General features: G+C 40.1%; 1 protein-coding gene and 1 pseudogene across 4 annotated transcripts in view; both read left to right on the forward strand.

The window, feature by feature from the left end:
- RMND1 (required for meiotic nuclear division 1 homolog) overlaps positions 1 to 18392 on the forward strand; it is a 39749-nt gene that overhangs the window by 10343 nt on the left and 11014 nt on the right. For 2 of the 4 annotated variants that reach the window (XM_026505062.4, XM_026505061.4), the window contains exons 3-10: positions 1437 to 1545; positions 3850 to 3925; positions 8201 to 8240; positions 9048 to 9148; positions 11083 to 11189; positions 12086 to 12150; positions 12865 to 12941; positions 15377 to 15497. In XM_026505062.4, the coding sequence (XP_026360847.2) occupies positions 1437 to 1545; positions 3850 to 3925; positions 8201 to 8240; positions 9048 to 9148; positions 11083 to 11189; positions 12086 to 12150; positions 12865 to 12941; positions 15377 to 15497 (696 nt within the window). Of the gene's footprint in view, positions 1 to 1436; positions 1546 to 3849; positions 3926 to 8200; positions 8241 to 9047; positions 9149 to 11082; positions 11190 to 12085; positions 12151 to 12864; positions 12942 to 14010; positions 15215 to 15376; positions 15498 to 18392 lie in introns of those variants that run through there. The other 2 variants (XR_008958919.1, XM_057310969.1) reach the window with 2 other exon arrangements.
- Positions 8865 to 9049, forward strand: LOC113259716 (U4 spliceosomal RNA; annotated as a pseudogene).

The following is an 18392-nucleotide window of genomic DNA, read 5'->3' on the forward strand; positions in this document are numbered from 1 at the left end:
AACCACACCTTAGAACCGCATAACGGATTAAGGAAAAGGCAAAGCAGAGTTAGGCCATTTCTTGAGACAGGGCGAGGAATTAGGTAACAAACGTGGAAGAGGGGAAGGAATTAATATACTACTTTTCTGAAACTTTGTACTAGGAATGGAACAGAAAGGGAAAGAGTTTCTTGTTGAGATGAGTAACTCCTAGGAGTAAATTTTGATTCAGTGACTCATAAATCTCTTTTAACCAGTGGTGGGCCAAAGCAGCATAATAGAATCACTCATGTTCTGGTTGAAAATATAAAAGTATGAACATATGAACATTCAGATGTAAATTACTTGATAAACCTTTTCAACTCCCATAAATTTTGATGGTTTAAATATACCTGTACATGCAATAGTAATAACTATAATCTCACAAATATTGATCATTTGTGATAGCCATGATTCTGAGCATTGGACATTTATCAGCTTGTTTAAACTTCACAACAATCCTATAAGTAGGTATTTTGTCATTCTGGTTTTTTTAAAAAACTATTCCGATTCTGTGCTGAACTCATGAAGTCTTTGCTAATAGCTTTTGAACTTAATTGACTTCATCCCCTAGTGAGAAATACATTTTACATTTTACGTACTAGACATGCATAAGTGACAAAAAAAAAACCTTTATAAAATAATATTTACCTGCACTCTGAATGATGTACTGTAATATTTTCTATTTTATTATAATTAATTCTTTTCAAAAGCTGGTTTGGGCCAACTAAATCGGTAGCGGCCCTCAGTGATGGGTTGTGACTCACAGTGTGACAGAAGCACTGCTGTGCCATGTCCTTACCATCTGTGTCCTGCACACACACACACACACACACACACACAGCAGAGATGTACACGTGTGTGCACAGATGAGACTCCATGCACTTACGAAACCCGGACACATCCTCAGATAAACATAACTTTTTGTTGAATAGTAACCAGAGTAAAAGTGCTGTACCTCCTTAGTAGATTTAAAGTAATCTCTGCTGTACAAGGCTAGTGACAAATTATCAAATGGCCTCAAATACTCATGTGGCCGTGAAGAAGTCATGGAAACGCAGGTGTGGAGAGACTAAATATCCTTCCACCCACGGCCCTGTGATGCCTTAATCCTCTCCGTATCTTTTGCTCAATCTGCATTGGCAGCGCCACCACTGGGGGAGCAGCTCTCTTTCTGGATAGCCCATTACATCCTTTTGGTGGCTGGCAGGAGAAAGTTCTTTCACAGTTTGGGCTGAAATCCATCTCCCTATACCTTCTTTCTCTTCACCCTTATCATATCCCTTGGACGAACCTTTGAGACCTTTAATGAAAACTCTCGGGTGCTTGCTTTGCAAAACGGAGTCCTGGAATGTGATAGCCATCACAGACATGTCAACCCCTTGGTAACCTGCGTCATGCCTATCTCGCCAAAACAGGACCTGATGCACTGCACAGCGTTTGCCACTGCAGACGAATATCATCTCGGGACTCTCTCTCAAGATCTGGCCTCCCGTGGATATGTTGAAGTAACAAGCTTGCCTAGGGGTACGTCTTCTTGGACCTGGGGCCAAGTATATTAAAATGTATTAGAAAATAACTTTCCTGTGCTACGTCTTAAATACGCACTTGTTTACATTCCGTTTTCTTTTTAAAAGATTACATCAGGGGTGCCTGGGTGGCACCTTTGGTTAAGCATCCAGCTCTTGGTTTCTGCTCAGGTCACGATCAGGGTTGTGAGATCGAGCCCCGAGTTTGGCTCCTCCGAGCTCAGTGGGGTGTCTGCTTGGGACCCTCTCCCTCTCCCTCTGACTCCCCCCACTGCTCTCTCCCCTTCTCTAAAACAAATCTTAAAAAAAAAAAAAAAAAAGGATTGCATCACAAAAATGATGTTGAGTCTCTTTATACAAATGGCAAAGATAAGGAAATGTATTTACAGAGAACTTCGTTCTCCGATTAAAATCATTATGGTTTGTTAAGCTTTATTTGTAGGGTCACTGTGACTTGGGATGATCAAAGACTGTGACACTTCATTTCTGTTGCATTAAAAAGTTGTTTTAGTGTTACAGAAGAACCATGCAATTAACAGAAATGTGGGGGAGAGCCTTTAAAGAAAAATTTACCAGTAGAATTCGATACTTTAACAAAGTTAAAAGGGGCGCCTGGGTGGCTCAGTCACTAAGCGTCTGCCTTCGGCTCAGGGTGTGATCCTGGAGTCCTGGGATCGAGCCCCACATCAGGCTCCTCCGCTGGGAGCCTGCTTCTTCTCCCACTCCCCCTGCTTGTGTTCCCTCTCTCGCTGGCTGTCTCTCTCTCTCTCTCAAATAAATAAATAAAATCTTAAATAAAAAAAAAGTTAACGGAAAGAGAAATACAAGGAATATTTAAAAAGAGAATTAAACTTAACAGGATTTTTAGGATAGTATCAGGAAGGATTCTTGAAGAAAATAGCCTATTTTATATTAAAAAATAAATAATTTGGAACACTCTGATGGAAATTCATGAATTTAGCACAAAGTAGCAAAAGTAGCAGATTGAAAACCTCCCTGTTACATAGAAAATTCTTCAAAGAGTCATCGACCCCATAAGAAGTGCTCTTTCAGCCTTGGTGATCAGGACAGACTCTTCGTGCTGTTTGATGGCAGAAACAAACATAATTGACTGAGAAAAACAGAGCTATGTCCAGAACCCTGAAGATAAAAAATTTTCCAGGTGTATTCTTGACTGATTCTAAGGGCTGTCAGAAGGGTGGCCCTGTGCCCTACACCCTGGCTAGCTTCTAGTACCAGTCCCGCTGCCCTGGGTCTTTTCCATTTCATTCGTGTTGCTCTTGGCTACGTTCAGGGAAGTTAGAGCTCACCCAAAAAAGGTAGTGTAGGCTTTGGTCTTTATCTGAATGCCCCATTCCCCAGCCTCTACTAGGAACTCTGAAGTTTTGTTCGTCCTAATGTTAGGTTAAGAAATTACATATAGGGGCGCCTGGGTGGCACAGCGGTTAAGCGTCTGCCTTCGGCTCAGGGCATGATCCCGGCGTTCTGGGTTCGAGCCCCACATCAGGCTTCTCTGCTGTGAGCCTGCTTCTTCCTCTCCCACTCCCCCTGCTTGTGTTCCCTCTCTCGCTGGCTGTCTCTATCTCTGTCGAATAAATAAATAAAATCTTTAAAAAAAAAAAAAGAAATTACATATAATTTTTTGCAAATTAACATTAGTATATTTATTAATTGATATATTCAATTTACTAATATATAAAGCAACTACTTATTGATGAATATATGTATATTAATATACATGTAATAATATTTAAAAGGTTGAAATATTTAGTTACAGGTGACTACAGTGTTGGTTCTCATGAATAACTTTGAACTCAGATATGTTTTGAAATGGTCAGTATATTTTTTTCCGTACATTTCTGTTGTCTCACACTTCATATAATTTAAAATTCATCAAATGAGTAGTTTGAGAATATTAAAATTCTATTAACAAAATGGTATTTAAAGGAAGAGAATTTTGTAGAAAATTTAATTCTTGAATCTTAGTTGCATTAAAACTAAGACTGCAATAATTATTAACTGAAGTGATTACTGAATGAAAATGGGTGTCAGTAAGTGGTTTTAAGTAGTATTAATAACAGTGTCACAGGTGTTTCAATGTTTTGTGGAAGTAATTTCTTATAGTCTTTTCATTTTCATATGTTAAATACTTTCAGAAACCTAGAAATGGACAGAATGTTACAGGGCACTTAATGGTGTATGAAGGAATGATTATCAGGACTTTATTAAAAGTTCAAAGGTGACTCATAAACCTTGTGTCACTTTATAATGGTAGCTTTTATGCCTTTATTTAAAATCACAGATGCTGCGAATATTTTGGTGATAGGAGTGGAACACTCTGCTAAAGAAGGTGATCCTGGAACAATATTCTTCTTCAGGTAAGACAAGTGAGCGACCCTACTGGGAAATGGGCCTGTGGTCAGATATTGTGGGTTTTTTGTTTGTTTGTTTTTCCTCCAAGTGGTAGAACCACAGATGTTTTGTTTATTTTTATCTTTCTGCACTTTGCACCTTTACTACAGTGTAATTTTTTTTAATTTTTCAAATTTTTATTTAAATTCTAGTTAGTCATATGTAGTGTAATATTGGTTTTAGGAGTAGAATTTGGTGATTCCTCACATATATATATAACACCCAGTGCCCTCCTTAATAGCCATCACCCATCTAGCCCATCCCCCCCCCCACCTCCCATCAACGCTCTGTTTGTTCTGTATTGTTGAAAGTCTCTTATAGTTTGTTTCCATCTCTCTTTCTCTTTTTTTTCCCCCTTTCCCATATGTTCATCTGTTTGGTTTCTTAAATTTCACACACGAGTGAGATGATACAGTATTTGTCTTTCTCTGACTGACTTATGTCACTTAGTGTAATACACCCTAGCTCCGTCCACATCAGTGCAAATGGCAAGATTTCATTCTTTGATCGCTGAGTATGTACCACTTCTTTATCCATTCCTCTGTCGATGGACATCTGGGCTCTTTCCATAGTTTGGCTATTGTGGACATTGCTGCTATATATATATCGCAGTGCGTGTGCCCCTTCGGGTCTGTATTTTTGTGTCCGTTGGGTAAATAATTACTGGGTCATAGTTCTGTTATCAGCTTTTTGAGGAAACTTCATACTGTTTTCTAGAGTTTTGTATTCCCACCAACAAGAGGGCTCCCCTTTCTCCGCGTCTTCGCCAACATCTGTTGTTTTCTGTGTTGCTAATTTTATCCATTCTAACAGGTGTGAGGTGGTATCTCATCACGATTTTGATTTGTATTCCTCTGATGCTGAGTGACGTTGAACATCCTTTCACGTGCCTGTTAGCCATCTGTGTGTATTCTTTGGAGAAATGTCTTTTCATGTCTTCTGCCCATTTCTTAACGGGATTATTTGTTTTTTGGATGTTGAGTTTGATAAGTTCATTATAGATTTTAGATACTGACCCTTTATCTGATCTGTCATTTGCAAATATCTTCTCCCATTCCATAGGCTGCCTTTTAGTTTTGTTGATTGTTTCCTTCACTGTGCAGAAGCTTTTTATCTTGATAAAGTCCCAGTGGTTCATTTTTGCTTTTGTTGCCCTTGCCTCCGGTGATGTGTCTAGTAAGAAGTTGCTACAGCGGCCTGGGTCACAGAGGTTGCTGCCTGTGTTCTCCTCTAGGATTTTGATGATTTCCTGTCTCACATTTAGGTCTTTCATCCATTTTGAATTTATTTTTGTGTATGGTTTAAGAGAGTGGTCCAGTGTCATTCTTCTGCATGTTGCCGTCCAGATAACACGGTCCTTAAACCCGACGGCGTACCTCCTCCCTTAGTAGTAAATGTGTTCAAAATTTACTTGGGATTTAAAATTCTCCTTTGATTCTTATTTGATCTAGGGGACTTTGTCAGTTTTAGGAATTTTCTGGTAAATCCTGATAAAACAAATAATTTTTAAAACAAATAATTTTTCCATGGCTCGCCTTTATTTATAAATCTGGATTTGTGTTTCCTGAGAGTATGTAAAGCATCCTAGTTTCCATTCATCTTCAGGGCTTCCTACCAGACTCATGCTACCACCCTGCTGTCTTTTCTTCCTTTTTTTTTTCCCTCCTTCTGTAGCTTTTTTGCTTTAGTTTTAGACCACCTTGCCTCTCCAGAGACTCAGACTGGAACCCCGAGTTACATATACTTACTCCTTTTAGTTAAAGGTGGTTTCAACACCAAATACTCCCTAGTAGCTGAGTGAGAATGGTTATGATAATAGTAACCGCTTAAAATAATTTCATATTGTCCTCCCAGCTCTTGAGGAGGCCTATGATTGCCATTCTGCAGCTGGGGAAATTCAGGGTGAGAGAGATTAAGGGAATTTCCCACAGTCATGGGATTGTTCTATGAAAGAACAGAAACACATAGAGTGTCTGTAAGAACCCAAACTTCAATAAAATGTTTGTGATATCAGTGCTTAGAGTTGAGGATAGCTGGAAGCTCCAGCTTGGTTCCTCTCAAAGCCTTACCTCCCTTTGACATAACTTTGGAGATTATCAAGAGTTCAACACGTGGGGCCGCCTGAGTGGCGCAGTGGTTAAGCGTCTGCCTTCGGCTCAGGGCGTGATCCCGGCGTTCTGGGATCCAGCCCCACATCAGGCTCCTCCACTATGAGCCTGCTTCTTCCTCTCCCACTCCCCCTGCTTGTGTTCCCTCTCTCGCTGGCTGTCTCTTATCTCTTCAAATAAATAAATAAATAAATAAATAAATAAATAAATAAAAATCTTTAAAAAAAAAAAGAGTTCAACACGTGCTCCCTCTCTCGCTGGCTATCTCTTATCTCTTCAAATAAATAAATAAATAAAAATAAATCTTTAAAAAAAAAAAAAAGAGTTCAACACGTGGCCCAAGGAGAATAGCGTCTCCTTTGACTCGAGTGAGGGATTTGGATTTCCGAGGGCCTCTAGGTGAGCACCGTCCAGTAGAAATACAACGCAAGCCTCGTATGTAATGATACATTTTCTAGTAGACACATTTTTAAAAGTTTAAAAAAAAAAAGATTTAAATTTGAACACCAATAATAATATATGTTGCCTGAAATGAATTTGAGCAATGTATTTTATTTAACCCAGCATATCTACAATGCTGTCATTTCAACATGCAGTCAGTCAATAATTAATGAGATTTGTGTACTGTTCTTTTCACACTGAGTCTTTGAAACTCGCCGTGTGGTTTACGTTGCCAGCGTCAATCGGCATGGATCAGGCACATTTCAAGGGCTCCGTGGCCCCCATGGCCTCCAAGTGCCACACCGAACACCACAGCTTCCTGAACGGAGAGGGGCATGATCCCAAGACCTCTCATGATCCCACAAGTGATACTCTGAACTAATACTCCTCTCGCTGTAGCTTTAGATACCAATGCCATCCACCTCCTAGGCCGTACAGCAGCGGGGTGCCACAGCTGGCTGCCTGGTCCCCCTGCCTGTCTGACTGCCTGTCACTGACAGGAGCAGTTTTCAGTGGGCGCTTCTGATCACTACACTCTCCTGTTTAAAATTCCGTGGAACTTGACCAGACTCCTTGTCACTGCCTCTCTGGTCTGATCGCCCACTGCTTGCTCACGTCCGCAGCCTTGCAGACAACTAGCTGTTTATTCCGAGATGCGGCCGGGCTCCGTCACACCTTCTCCCCGAGCCCAGGTCGTTCCCTCTACCCTATTGCCGCCTCCCGTTCTCTCCTTTGGCTTAGCCCTACTGGTGCTGTGGGAACGGGCCCCCTGCAGACATCCCAGAGTACGTTCTGCGTAACTCTCCGAGCACTCTCCACTCTGTACCCGCAATTGGAGGTCAGTCTTTTCTAAATCGGGAGTTCCTCAAGAGAACTAGACCAAACTCATCGTTGTATCCAGTGCAGAGTGCTGACCCACACATATGCTGATAAGCACGGTGCTTAAGAAACGTTTGAAGAATGATCGGGACCATCATTTTTACCTTTCCTTCATTTCCACCTTTCCTTCTTCCAGTGCAATAACCCAGAGCCATAACTTCTCTCTCTGTCTCTCTCTCTCCCTCGTTTTTTATTTAACACCAAAAACTGCTCAGCATGTCAAACTTCAGGTAATCAAAACAAGTTCATTTATAGTTTTTAGACCTCAAATTCTTTCAAAGCCAAAACTAGATTCATAGGCCTCTTAATGGCTTCATCGCACTGCTCCAAGCACTGTAAGGATGGGTGGCATTATTCCATGGGTGCTTTTAGCCATCTCTGGCTTTAATTTATCTCCGTCTCTTTATTCCACAACCATTAAAAGCATGATCCTTTATTCTTTTCCTATAGCAAAATCTGCCTAATGAGAGCTAAGACGGGCCCCAAATTTTCCTTATTCTGTACATCAGAATTGAACCAGGTATGAAACGGTCTAGATACATGAAGTTATATAGTATTACAATAATATTTATTCTGCAAGCCATGTGAGTAATCATGGATTTGGGGGAGCTCAGGTTTTATCAAGAGTTCAGGAAGGGCTCTTGGTTTAGCAACTCCATGTAGGGACCATAATGTCAAATAAGTAATAAATCACATTTTTAAAGATTGCCTTCGGGATATATCCTAGAAGTTACCTAAGCATGGCTTTATGTATAGCCCTAAAGAATATATTCCAGCATTAACTTAGTTGGTTCTTTTATTCTTTTAAATCAGAGAAGGAGCTGCTGTGTTCTGGAATGTGAAAGACAAAACTGTAAGTATATATAAAGTACAAAAGTGTAAATCTTTGGTTTTCTGAGAAAGGAAGTGTTCATTATCACTCAATAATCTGAGCTACTGGAAGATAAATTAACAGATAATCCACAACTTACTTGCTCTGCATTATGTGATATTTATCCTAGCACTTTTGTCTTCTAAAATGATTATATTATGGGGCACCTGCATGGCTCAGTCCATTGAGTGTCTGCTCAGGTCATGATCCTGGAGTCCTGAGAGCAGATCCGTGCTCAGCAGGGTGTCTGCTTCTCCCTCTCCCTCTGCCCCTCCCCCCACTTGTGTGCTCCCATGCGTGCACTCTCTCCCAAATAAAGTCTTACCAAAAAAAAAACCAAAAAACTCAGGAGAGCAGAGAGAGGTTTTCACTTTCTGTACCTTGATATTGTTTAAATTTTTATAGTTTTGTAACTTACATATTTTTTAAAAGATTTAAAGGCTACAACCATGTTACTAGTTGGTTTTCTTTGGGTTGTGGAATGGGATAATTTTATTTTTCTTCTTTATGCCAATCTGTGTTTTCTAAATATAAAAACAATGTATTATCCTGATGAGTTTAGTATCACAAAGAATTTGTCTTTTCTTTAAAAACTATAGACAGAAGAGCTTTGCACAGTGGCAGTATCATAGCCAGTGAGGTTTCTCTGAGGCAGAGTATTGCTAATTAAAAACTAATCAGAAGAAATGTCATCAGATGTAATGAAAAATGTTAGAAGCGTTAACCCTGTACCATAGTTCTGTACTGAGAGAGTCTGTCTGATTTTGGATTATCTTCTGTCTCTTCTAGATGAAGCATGTGATGCAAGTCTTGGAAAAGCATGAAATCCAGCCCTACGAAATCGCCCTGGTGCACTGGGAAAATGAAGAGCTTAACTACATAAAAACAGAGTAAGCATTTTATCAAGTTTACAAAAAGGACATCAAGCAGTGGAGGCGATAAACAGCTTATGCACCTGGAGACTCATTTTAAGACACAAGTTATTGGTACAAATCTAAAGCCTAAACAATATAATAAATATTAGTAGGTAAACATAATCGCTTGAACTTGTCAGGCTACTTATAAATTAAAAGAAATGGATAGTATAACCCCGAAATGGTAAGTGTCCTAAGCAGCCTGAATCAGCAAAATGCTCTGCCTTCATCAGAATGAACCTATCAGGTTATTCTAGTAGAGGTTTCTCGTAAGTCCAGTTTTCCCGTGTTGAGTTTGAGTATGGATGAGGATGCGATCTGAGAGAACCACTGGTATAAATGGGGGTGCCTGCAGGAAGTGGGGGGGCCTGACATAGGATTCCCAGGGAAGATGTGTGGGCAAGCAGCATCCTGGCTGATTTTCTTGTCTCAGCAAGCAGGGAAAAGATGAAGAGAGATGGCAGTGCGAACAGGATCGAAAGGCCTTTTCCCTCGGGGAGTTACTTGTCTAGTGGAATACGGAAGAAGAATTCTTTATATTAAAGGAAGTGATGAAAGCAGAGCTTTAGAAAAATTTGGAAGAGACACCAGCTGTAGAAAGACAAGATGGAATCAGAGCTAACAAAGATGAGCTACTCGCCCTGTGCCAGGCGCTGTTCTAGGTGCTTCCCAGGCATCCTTTCATTTAGGCTGGACAAAAAAACTCTACAAATGGCCTTAACCAGCCTTCGGACAAGGTTGAGAGATGTTTCATCCTACCTAAGGGCACCCGACCAGTGAGTGAGGGCCTGGGCCCCGAGTGGATGCACTTGAAAGTGAGGATGTGAACCTGAGAGGCACAACAGAGGAAAAGCTAATAGAATTTTATTCATTTTCTTATTAAGCACCCAGCCTTGTGGTTGTGCTTCCCAGGAACTTCCCTTCTGTGCTCTATTTCCAGATCAAACTGTTACTAGGTACCCACAGACACACACACACTTACACGCGCACACACTCACACTCACTCAATACCTTACAGTCCATGGAAGAGTAAAGGCCCCAACTGGGGTCTCTTTGAATCTCAGATCCCATGTTTGGTGTCATCACCCCTGCCACCGCCCTGGCTGTTAGGTGAGTCCTGCCAGGGCTTCTAGCTGTTTGCTGCCTCAGGCAGTTCTGTGGTGTTGGCCGGGCTCCTTCCCTAAAGCAACTTGTCGACTCCGCTCTGTCTTTTCCTTTTCCTCCCACCTGAGGTGGTCGGCACATTCTGCCTCGCTGCCTCCCATGGCCTTCTTGTCCACCGCTTTGCCCATATCTTGCCTCACATCTTCTGTGACGGTTTACCCTGTGTGTTTCCTGTTTGCTTGTGACATGTATGTTCCCAAGTTCCCTGCCATTCCCTATCTCCCAGTCCTCCCAAAGTCCTCACAGCGCACCTCACCGTTTCACCACTTCCCCATCTCCCTCCCCGTTCTCACCATGTCGGTGTGACTTTAGATTACACTGTATAGATAGCTTTATATTCAATATCTGATCAGTTAGCAATTTTTTGTGATCATTTTCCCTTTCTACAAAAAATCAAAACATGCTTGTTAATTTTTGCTGTGTGGATTTCTTATAAATGAGCCATTCTCCTATTGAAGATTTAGTTTCTTTCCTGATTTTTTACTGTTAAGCATTTGACCATAAAACAGTTTTCCTACACAGATCTTTCTTTGCATCTTTGATTATTTCCTTAGGATAAATTCCTAGAAGTGGGACTTCTCGGATCAAAGGGTGTAAGAACATTTTTAAGACTCTAGATACAAATTGCCAAAATGACCTCTAGAAAGAAAGAGTATAAGGTGACTACTTCAAAAGAAAAAAAAAATTTTTTTGAAGAAAAAGTGCTTTTTAAGATTTAGAAGATAATTTTTTTTTCCTTTTCACAGGGGACAGTCGAAACTTCACAGAGGGGAAATCAGATTAAATTCGGAGCTAGATATAGATGATGCCATTCTAGAGAAATTTGCTTTCTCGAATGCTCTTTGCCTTTCAGGTAGGTTAATACTACTTATCAGAGAAAGTGTTACATAGTTTTCATTTCATCAGGGAACTTTAAGCATTCAGTAAAGATTTAGGCGTGTTTTCACAGATTACTCAGCAAAGCCGTAACATTTCTTCTCCTTCCAAGAGAAACACCAGAGAATAAAGTCGAGTGTCTGTGCTGAAGCTCTTCATTCTTTATTAACTGTATTGATAAAACTTACCCTCTCCAAAAATATTTTTTGTAGTATCGTTATCCCCTTTGTTTTCCTGTCTTCTTCTGCGTGGTGGTGGCTCTCGAGTTGTCTGTAATCCAGGCAGAGAAAGCCCAGTGTGACTGGGCACAGGCCTCTGGGGAAAAGCGCACACCGGTGCCTCACAGCGATGGGACAGAGATCCACGCACTGGGTAAAACTGCAGAAGTTCTCTGAGAATGGCGTGGCCGTCCCCGGCACTCGGCTGCGGCTGATGTGGCCTTGTCCACACCACTCCAGCAGGCTTCGTGGACTTGGGAGCTTAAGCTCAGCCCCGAGGAGAGTAAGGAGTAGGAGGGAAGGCGGGAAAGGCCTGGTTCCTGCCCCGTCAACAGAGCCACGCTTCCCTTCGGGGTGTAGCTTACACTGTCTGGGTTTCTGAGATGCAGCATCAGAAAATCGGGAATGCTACCAAATATCACTTTGGTCTGCTGGCAGAGCTTGGATACCTTCTCTTTGCTCCCTCTTGTTCACTCAGTGCTATCCTCGATAATGATAATGAACTACTCTTAAGTTTCAGTTGCACATTGTTAGCGTATTTGCTTCCTAAACTCTTGTTGAAACGGCGGCGGAGGTACCGGGCAATTAGTTATTCATCCTGTATCAACACGAATACGATGATGAAAAATGATCCGTTGTTATTCATTTTTCCCAGTGAAACTGGCTATTTGGGAGGCATCACTGGATAAATTTGTTGAGTCTATTCAGTCAATTCCAGAGGTAATTATACCACTTTTATGCTTGTTTTCAAGGATTGATTTCTATTTGAGAAAAATACAAATTTCCCACCCTAAAAATATACTTAGGAGTACAATAAAGTAGTAATAAATGCTAGAAAAGTTACACTGAATTTAAGCAAAAACAGAACAGTCATTATATCTAAAATAAAAATTTTTACATTGTTTTTTTACTTTTGAAAACTTAGAATTCTAATTACTTTCTTCTGATGGTGTAATATTTTTAATGTAACTGAATTTTTTAAAAAGTGAGCTAGCTCTTTCCTCTCTAAGGAAGAGGATAATGACCAGTTTTCTCTATTGAAAAGTATTTTGCTGAATTATGAGACAAATAGTGGCTTGAAAAATACATATAAAGTTATATCAGAATACACCAAAACTCATGTTTACTGTAATTTTGTTTTTACTGTGAAAGAATAATGGAATTATACTTGGGAGAAGAGGCTCAGCTTTCTCAATAAAAGATTAGGAATGTAGATCCTAGAAAACGCTATTGAGAAGAGAAATGGAACAAGGGAATATGAAATTTCTACCTATTAAGATGTTGAAATTTCAAAGAGAAATGACTGAGAGACATCATCCAAGAGATGTCATGTACATCTGCTCTAGAATGTGCTTTATGGTCCTGTTACTTGTTGGAGATGTGTTTGTATGGACGTATGTATGTATGTGTGTATTTTTTTCCCCTCTCAAATAGGCTTTAAAAGCTGGGAAGAAAGTGAAACTATCTCATGAAGAAGTTATGCAGAAAATGGGTGAACTCTTTGCCCTGAGGTAGAATTTTCTCTGTAAATAAAATTAATGTATGTGTTTAACAGTCTGAAGAAGACATTCCTGTACTTGTATAGTAAAAAGAAACGTGCCTTTATGGGAAGCGCAGCCACTTTGATCTCACAGATTCTAAACAGGGGGACCTCTTGCCCATTAGAGGCACTTGGGCTGTGCTAGGACTGCACTGCAAGAAATTCTGCATGTGCCCGGAGATCATAATTAAACCTACATAAGGGAACCCAGTAGATGTTCTTTGTAGGTAGAAAGATATGTTCTAGAATTTGGGTAATGGGAATTCTCAGTAAAAGTATCTCATTGCATCTAGAGAATATAATGCTAAGCAAAATAAGTCCGAGAAAGACAAATACCCTATGATTTCACTCATATGTGGAATTTAAGAAACACAACAAATGAACAAAGGAAAAAGAGGCAAGCCAAAAAACAGACTCCTGACTATAGAGAACAGATGCAGATGGTTGCCGGGGGATGGGGGGAGTGGCACGTGTAGAAATAGGAGAAGGGGATTAAGAGTACACTTATCATAACAAGCACTGAGCAGTGTATCGAATTGATGAATCGCCATATCGTACACCTAGTATAACTAATGTAACACTGTAAACTACATCGGAATTAAAATATATATATACATAATTGCATGCTATTGCTAAATAGAAGCAAGTGCTACGGAAACATTATATACCATGTGTCACCGACTCTGAGACAGGCCGTCAGATGCCTCAGCAGATCAGTGCTGCCAGTTAAGCTATGATACAGTGCTTTCTTATCACAGAATTAACGTCTTACACTGAAATAACTCCTTTAGCTTTATTGGCTGTGGATTCCATCACCTTCCCTCTTGGGCATACATAAAAGGAAAGCAAGAGGGAAGTTAACGGCAATGACAGCTAAGTCACAGCCGCCACTTGTAAGGCATCATCCATTTTAAAGATGCCATCCACTTTCAGAGATGGGAGGGAACAGTGTCGTAAGACCGAAGAAGAACATCGATGCATCATGTTAAAGAAGTTTCTGAAAAGGTGTTCAGTTTATTTCTTTTTTGTAATTTTCCCAGGATTTATGGGATGAAACATCCTGAATCTTGGCATGCTTCTCACCAGGCAGCCTCGTTCAGTGTCTTGTCCATCCAAGTACATGGCATGAGCGGCCAAGGATCGCTGTAACGAGTTTGAGAGTTGTGGTTCCACATCCCCCTTAGAGATTGGCCTGGAGAGAAGTGGTCCAGGATTTTGTCACCTATGTGTTCCTCGTAGCCCAGGGGCCCTGATTCAGGATGCCAACCAAATAACCCACTCATTGGGAGCATCCTGCAGCACATCTAAAGCCTTGAGCTTCTAAGAAATGGGGTAAAGACAGTCTCTATCCTCTTCTCTTAGTAATGCCAGCAGAATTTGATGCGGCCGACTGTAATCATATCAAAACTCAGAAGTTAGGACTAAATATACGTAGGTTTGTGAACAGTTTCTATAGAGTTTTATTGTTCTTATCCTAAGTTGTCTTCTCTTTACCATAGAAGTGCTTGTGTGTTATTAAAAGGAACATGGTAAATCTATGAATAGATACATGGCAAGTTACAACATTGGGTGAAAAGTTAAGTCCAAATCATGTATGGTATGATCCAGTTTGTGTAAACAAACAAAAATGAATATTCATCTTTATCTCACAGTGTATGCATACCACACATACGTGTTTGTATGCACACACACATGAATGTATGCATAGAGAGGTCTGGAAGGACACAGTAAAGTGTTCACAGGGCCTAAAGGATTTGAATTGTGTTTTAGGGTAAGAAGGCCGACTACTGTTTTCTGAGTTCTTCTCTGGAGTTTTCTTTGTTATAGTGAACAACTATTTATGTGTTACTTCTGTGTCTTAAATTTTCATTTAAAAGTAAGCACAGGCCTCTTACGTAAAAAGGTAGAAATTAAGGGTGTGTGTGTGTGTGTGTGTGTGTGTGCTTGCCCAGTGTTTACACCAACACTGGAAGAATAGAGAGTAAGCTAACAGTGGTTACTTGTTGTGGGTGGGAGAAAGGGAAAGATGGGAATAAGAATAGGAGTGAGATTTGTCAGTTTACCTTTTCTATCTTTTTTATTTTTAAGCCATATGATTACCTATCCATCAAAAAATGTGTGTATATTGTAAAAGTTAATGAAAACAGAAAAAAGCTCAGAAATTGAGAGCAAAATGATAGGGGTTTCTTTTTTTGAACTACTTATAAATAACATTAACGCTAAAGATTGAGTTAATTTGGTTACAAATTCTGAAATTCTTATGTAAATCTTTTTATTTATACATTTCTCAGAAGTATTACAAAGGTCAGCATTAACAAATGTTTTCATGAAGTACTTTGTAAAAAGAAATAAAGACTGTGATTTTTAATTCAAGATAAAAAAGTTATAATTTTTGGTTTTTTTAAGGCACCGTATAAACTTGAGTTCAGACTTCTTGATCACTCCCGATTTCTACTGGGACAGAGAAAACCTGGAACAACTTTATGATAAAACTTGTCAGTTCCTTAGCATTGCTCGTAGAGTTAAGGTATGTATTTTGCACTTTTATTGAGAAAGACACAACTCTGCTTTTAATTTGTATGACTACATGAAGAGAAATTTTAAATTAAGTAAATGCATTTAACTGGTTTTGGAGAAATATCTTGTTTGACTTTTATTCAGATCTCTGGATTTCCCCTTCCGCATCTCCTAGATACAGACAGTTTTAAACACTTTCCTTTATTACATCAAAGAATATTTTGATACTTGCTTTGCAAACTAGGTAAAAGTAGTAAGAGTTTAGAGGTCTACTCTTCCTTTAGTAAGCTCTTGTCAACTCTCAAGCAAGACTTGAACCCAAGAGTTCATGGGTCCCAGAACTGTGTTTGTGGCAGTGAGAATAGAAATGAATTCAAGAAAGAATTCTCTAATATCAAGCAGTTGGTTCATGGGAGGCCAGGGACGGGGAAGAGTCAAGGATGACTGACGTGTGCCTGTAAGTTACAGGTAGGAAGATGGCAAAACACAGACAGGTGGGACTAGGGGAGTGGAGAAGCAAAATTTAAGATATGTTGAGAGTAAGTGGCAAGAAGCCATCCAATGAGAACCATCACACAAGCATTTAGAAGCATGGAAGCAAAATTGAGAAGAGTGACATGGGTATCAAGAGAATGATGAAAGTGGATGGAGGTGGTCATGATGAAGATAAACTATGCGGGGAAGGAGGGTAGGAAACAAAATGGACATTGTATGACGTGTGCACATAGTTCTGTGACCTTTTATTACGTTGAGGTCCGTAACCACGCGGTCAAGATGCAGAGCCGTTCTGTCACCACAAAGATCTCCTTGAGCTGCCCGTTCCTAGTCACACTGCCTCCCTCCCCCACCATCCCTAACCCCTGGCAACGAGTAATCTATTCTCCATCTCCATAATTTTGTCATTTTGAAAATGCAGTCATACAGGGTGTGACTTTTAAAACTGACTTTTTTCCATTGAGCATAATGCCCTTGCCATCCATGTAAGTTGTCTGTGTCAAACCCCACCCTCCTGGGTGTTACTTAAACATTTTTTTTAATTCCATTTTGATTTATCTATCTGTATATTTTTAGTATATCTCTGCATAGATATGTAGTGGTTGCCCTAGATATATTATACAGACATAGCTTATCACAGTCTACTGGTTTTGACATTTTACCAGATTAAATCAAGTACAGAAATCTGCTATCCTTTACATCCCTTTACCCTCCACCATTTACAGTATAATTGTCTGAACTGTTCTTCTGCAGACATTGAGAATCCATTGCTGTTACCAATTTTTGCTTTAACCAACATATATAATTTAGAAAACTCAAGAGGAGAAGTAAATTCTATTGTATTTATCTATATTTTTATTCTTTCTGTCGTTCTTTTTTCCTTCATGATGTTCCATGATTTCCTTTATTGATTCCTTCCTGTTTCAAGAACATTCTTTAGTTATTCCTTTAGGATAAGTCTATAGAAACAGATTCTCCTAGTTGTACTTTATCTGAGACTTTCTTGATTTCCCCTTCCTTCCCGAAGGATATTTTCACCAGCTCTAGGATTCTGGGTTGACCGTTCTCTTCCAGCACCTGAAAAATGCTGTGGCATGTAGTTCTGGGCTGCTTGGTTTCTGATGGGATAACATGAACATCAGGTCCTTTCTTACACTCCCACACGTATGTGAGGCTCTGTTCACTTGTTCTCTAGGCTGTTTCCTCTGTGTTGTTCATATGGGGTAATTTCCAGTATTCTGTCTTCGAGTTCACGGATTCTTTTCTTCATCACCCTCATTCTGCTGCTGAGCCCATCATTGGGTTTTTTATTTTACTTATTGTATCTTTCAGTTCTAAAATTTTCCTGTTCTTCTTATGTTTTTTATCTCTTTGCTGGGACTTTTTTTCCCCCATTTATTCAAGCATGTTCATAATTGCTTATTGAAGCAGTTTTATGATGACTGCTTTAAAATTCTTGTTAGATAATTTCAGCATCTGATTTATCTTGATGTTAACATCTACTGATTATCTTCTCTCACTCCTTCCCACTAAGTACCTCCAGTTCCCCTCATTGCCTCAAGTGTTATGTTCAGGTTTTTTGCTTCATATACAAGGGCCTTCATGTTTTCTCCTCTTTTTCAATCTTATTTCCTACCACTTCCCCACATTCATCTTATGCCCCGTCAAAAATAAATGACTTACAGGGCACCAGCAAGGCTCAGTTGGTTGAGCATCCAGCTCTTGATTTTGGCTCAGGTCATGACCTCAGGGTCATGCCCTGCATTGGGCTCTCTCCCTTCCTCAGCTTATGCGCATGCGTACTCTCTCTCAAACAAATCTTTTAAAAAAATGACGCACAATTTCAGCGGCCCACCATGGCTCGTTGAATGTTACGCCAGCTCCGGTATCTATATATTTTTCTCCAGGCCAGACATTTCCCCTTGAATAACAACATCGAAGTTTCCTTATTTGTCACTGACCTTGTTACCACCTCTGCCTGTATGGGCGTCTTCCAGCACAGAAGAGCAGCGGTCACTGCCAGTGGTCAGGGAAAGAGGCCCATCCTAAACTATGTTGCTTTTAGCTGATGCAAGAAGATTGGTCAGTGATACTATAAGATTCAAATTTCAGTGGATTCCAAAATGGTTTCAGATACTAAATGTCTAGATACGATTTGACAATCCAGATGTCTGGTCAGACATGAAAAGCACTGGACTTACAAGGTTGTGGACTGGGATGACGTTTCAGAGGCTATAAAAGGGATGCTAAAAGCTTTACTGAGTTGGGGGATCTCCTGTGATTGTATTAGTTAGCTATTACTGTGAAACAAATTGTTCCAAAACTGAGTGGTTTATAAAACAGCACTTACTATCTTCCAGTGTATGGGTCAGGAACCGGGGTCCAGCTCAGCCAGGGCCTCCAGCTCTCT

This window comes from Ursus arctos, unplaced genomic scaffold (genome assembly GCF_023065955.2).
Source record: "Ursus arctos isolate Adak ecotype North America unplaced genomic scaffold, UrsArc2.0 scaffold_13, whole genome shotgun sequence".
Taxonomy (NCBI): domain Eukaryota; kingdom Metazoa; phylum Chordata; class Mammalia; order Carnivora; family Ursidae; genus Ursus; species Ursus arctos.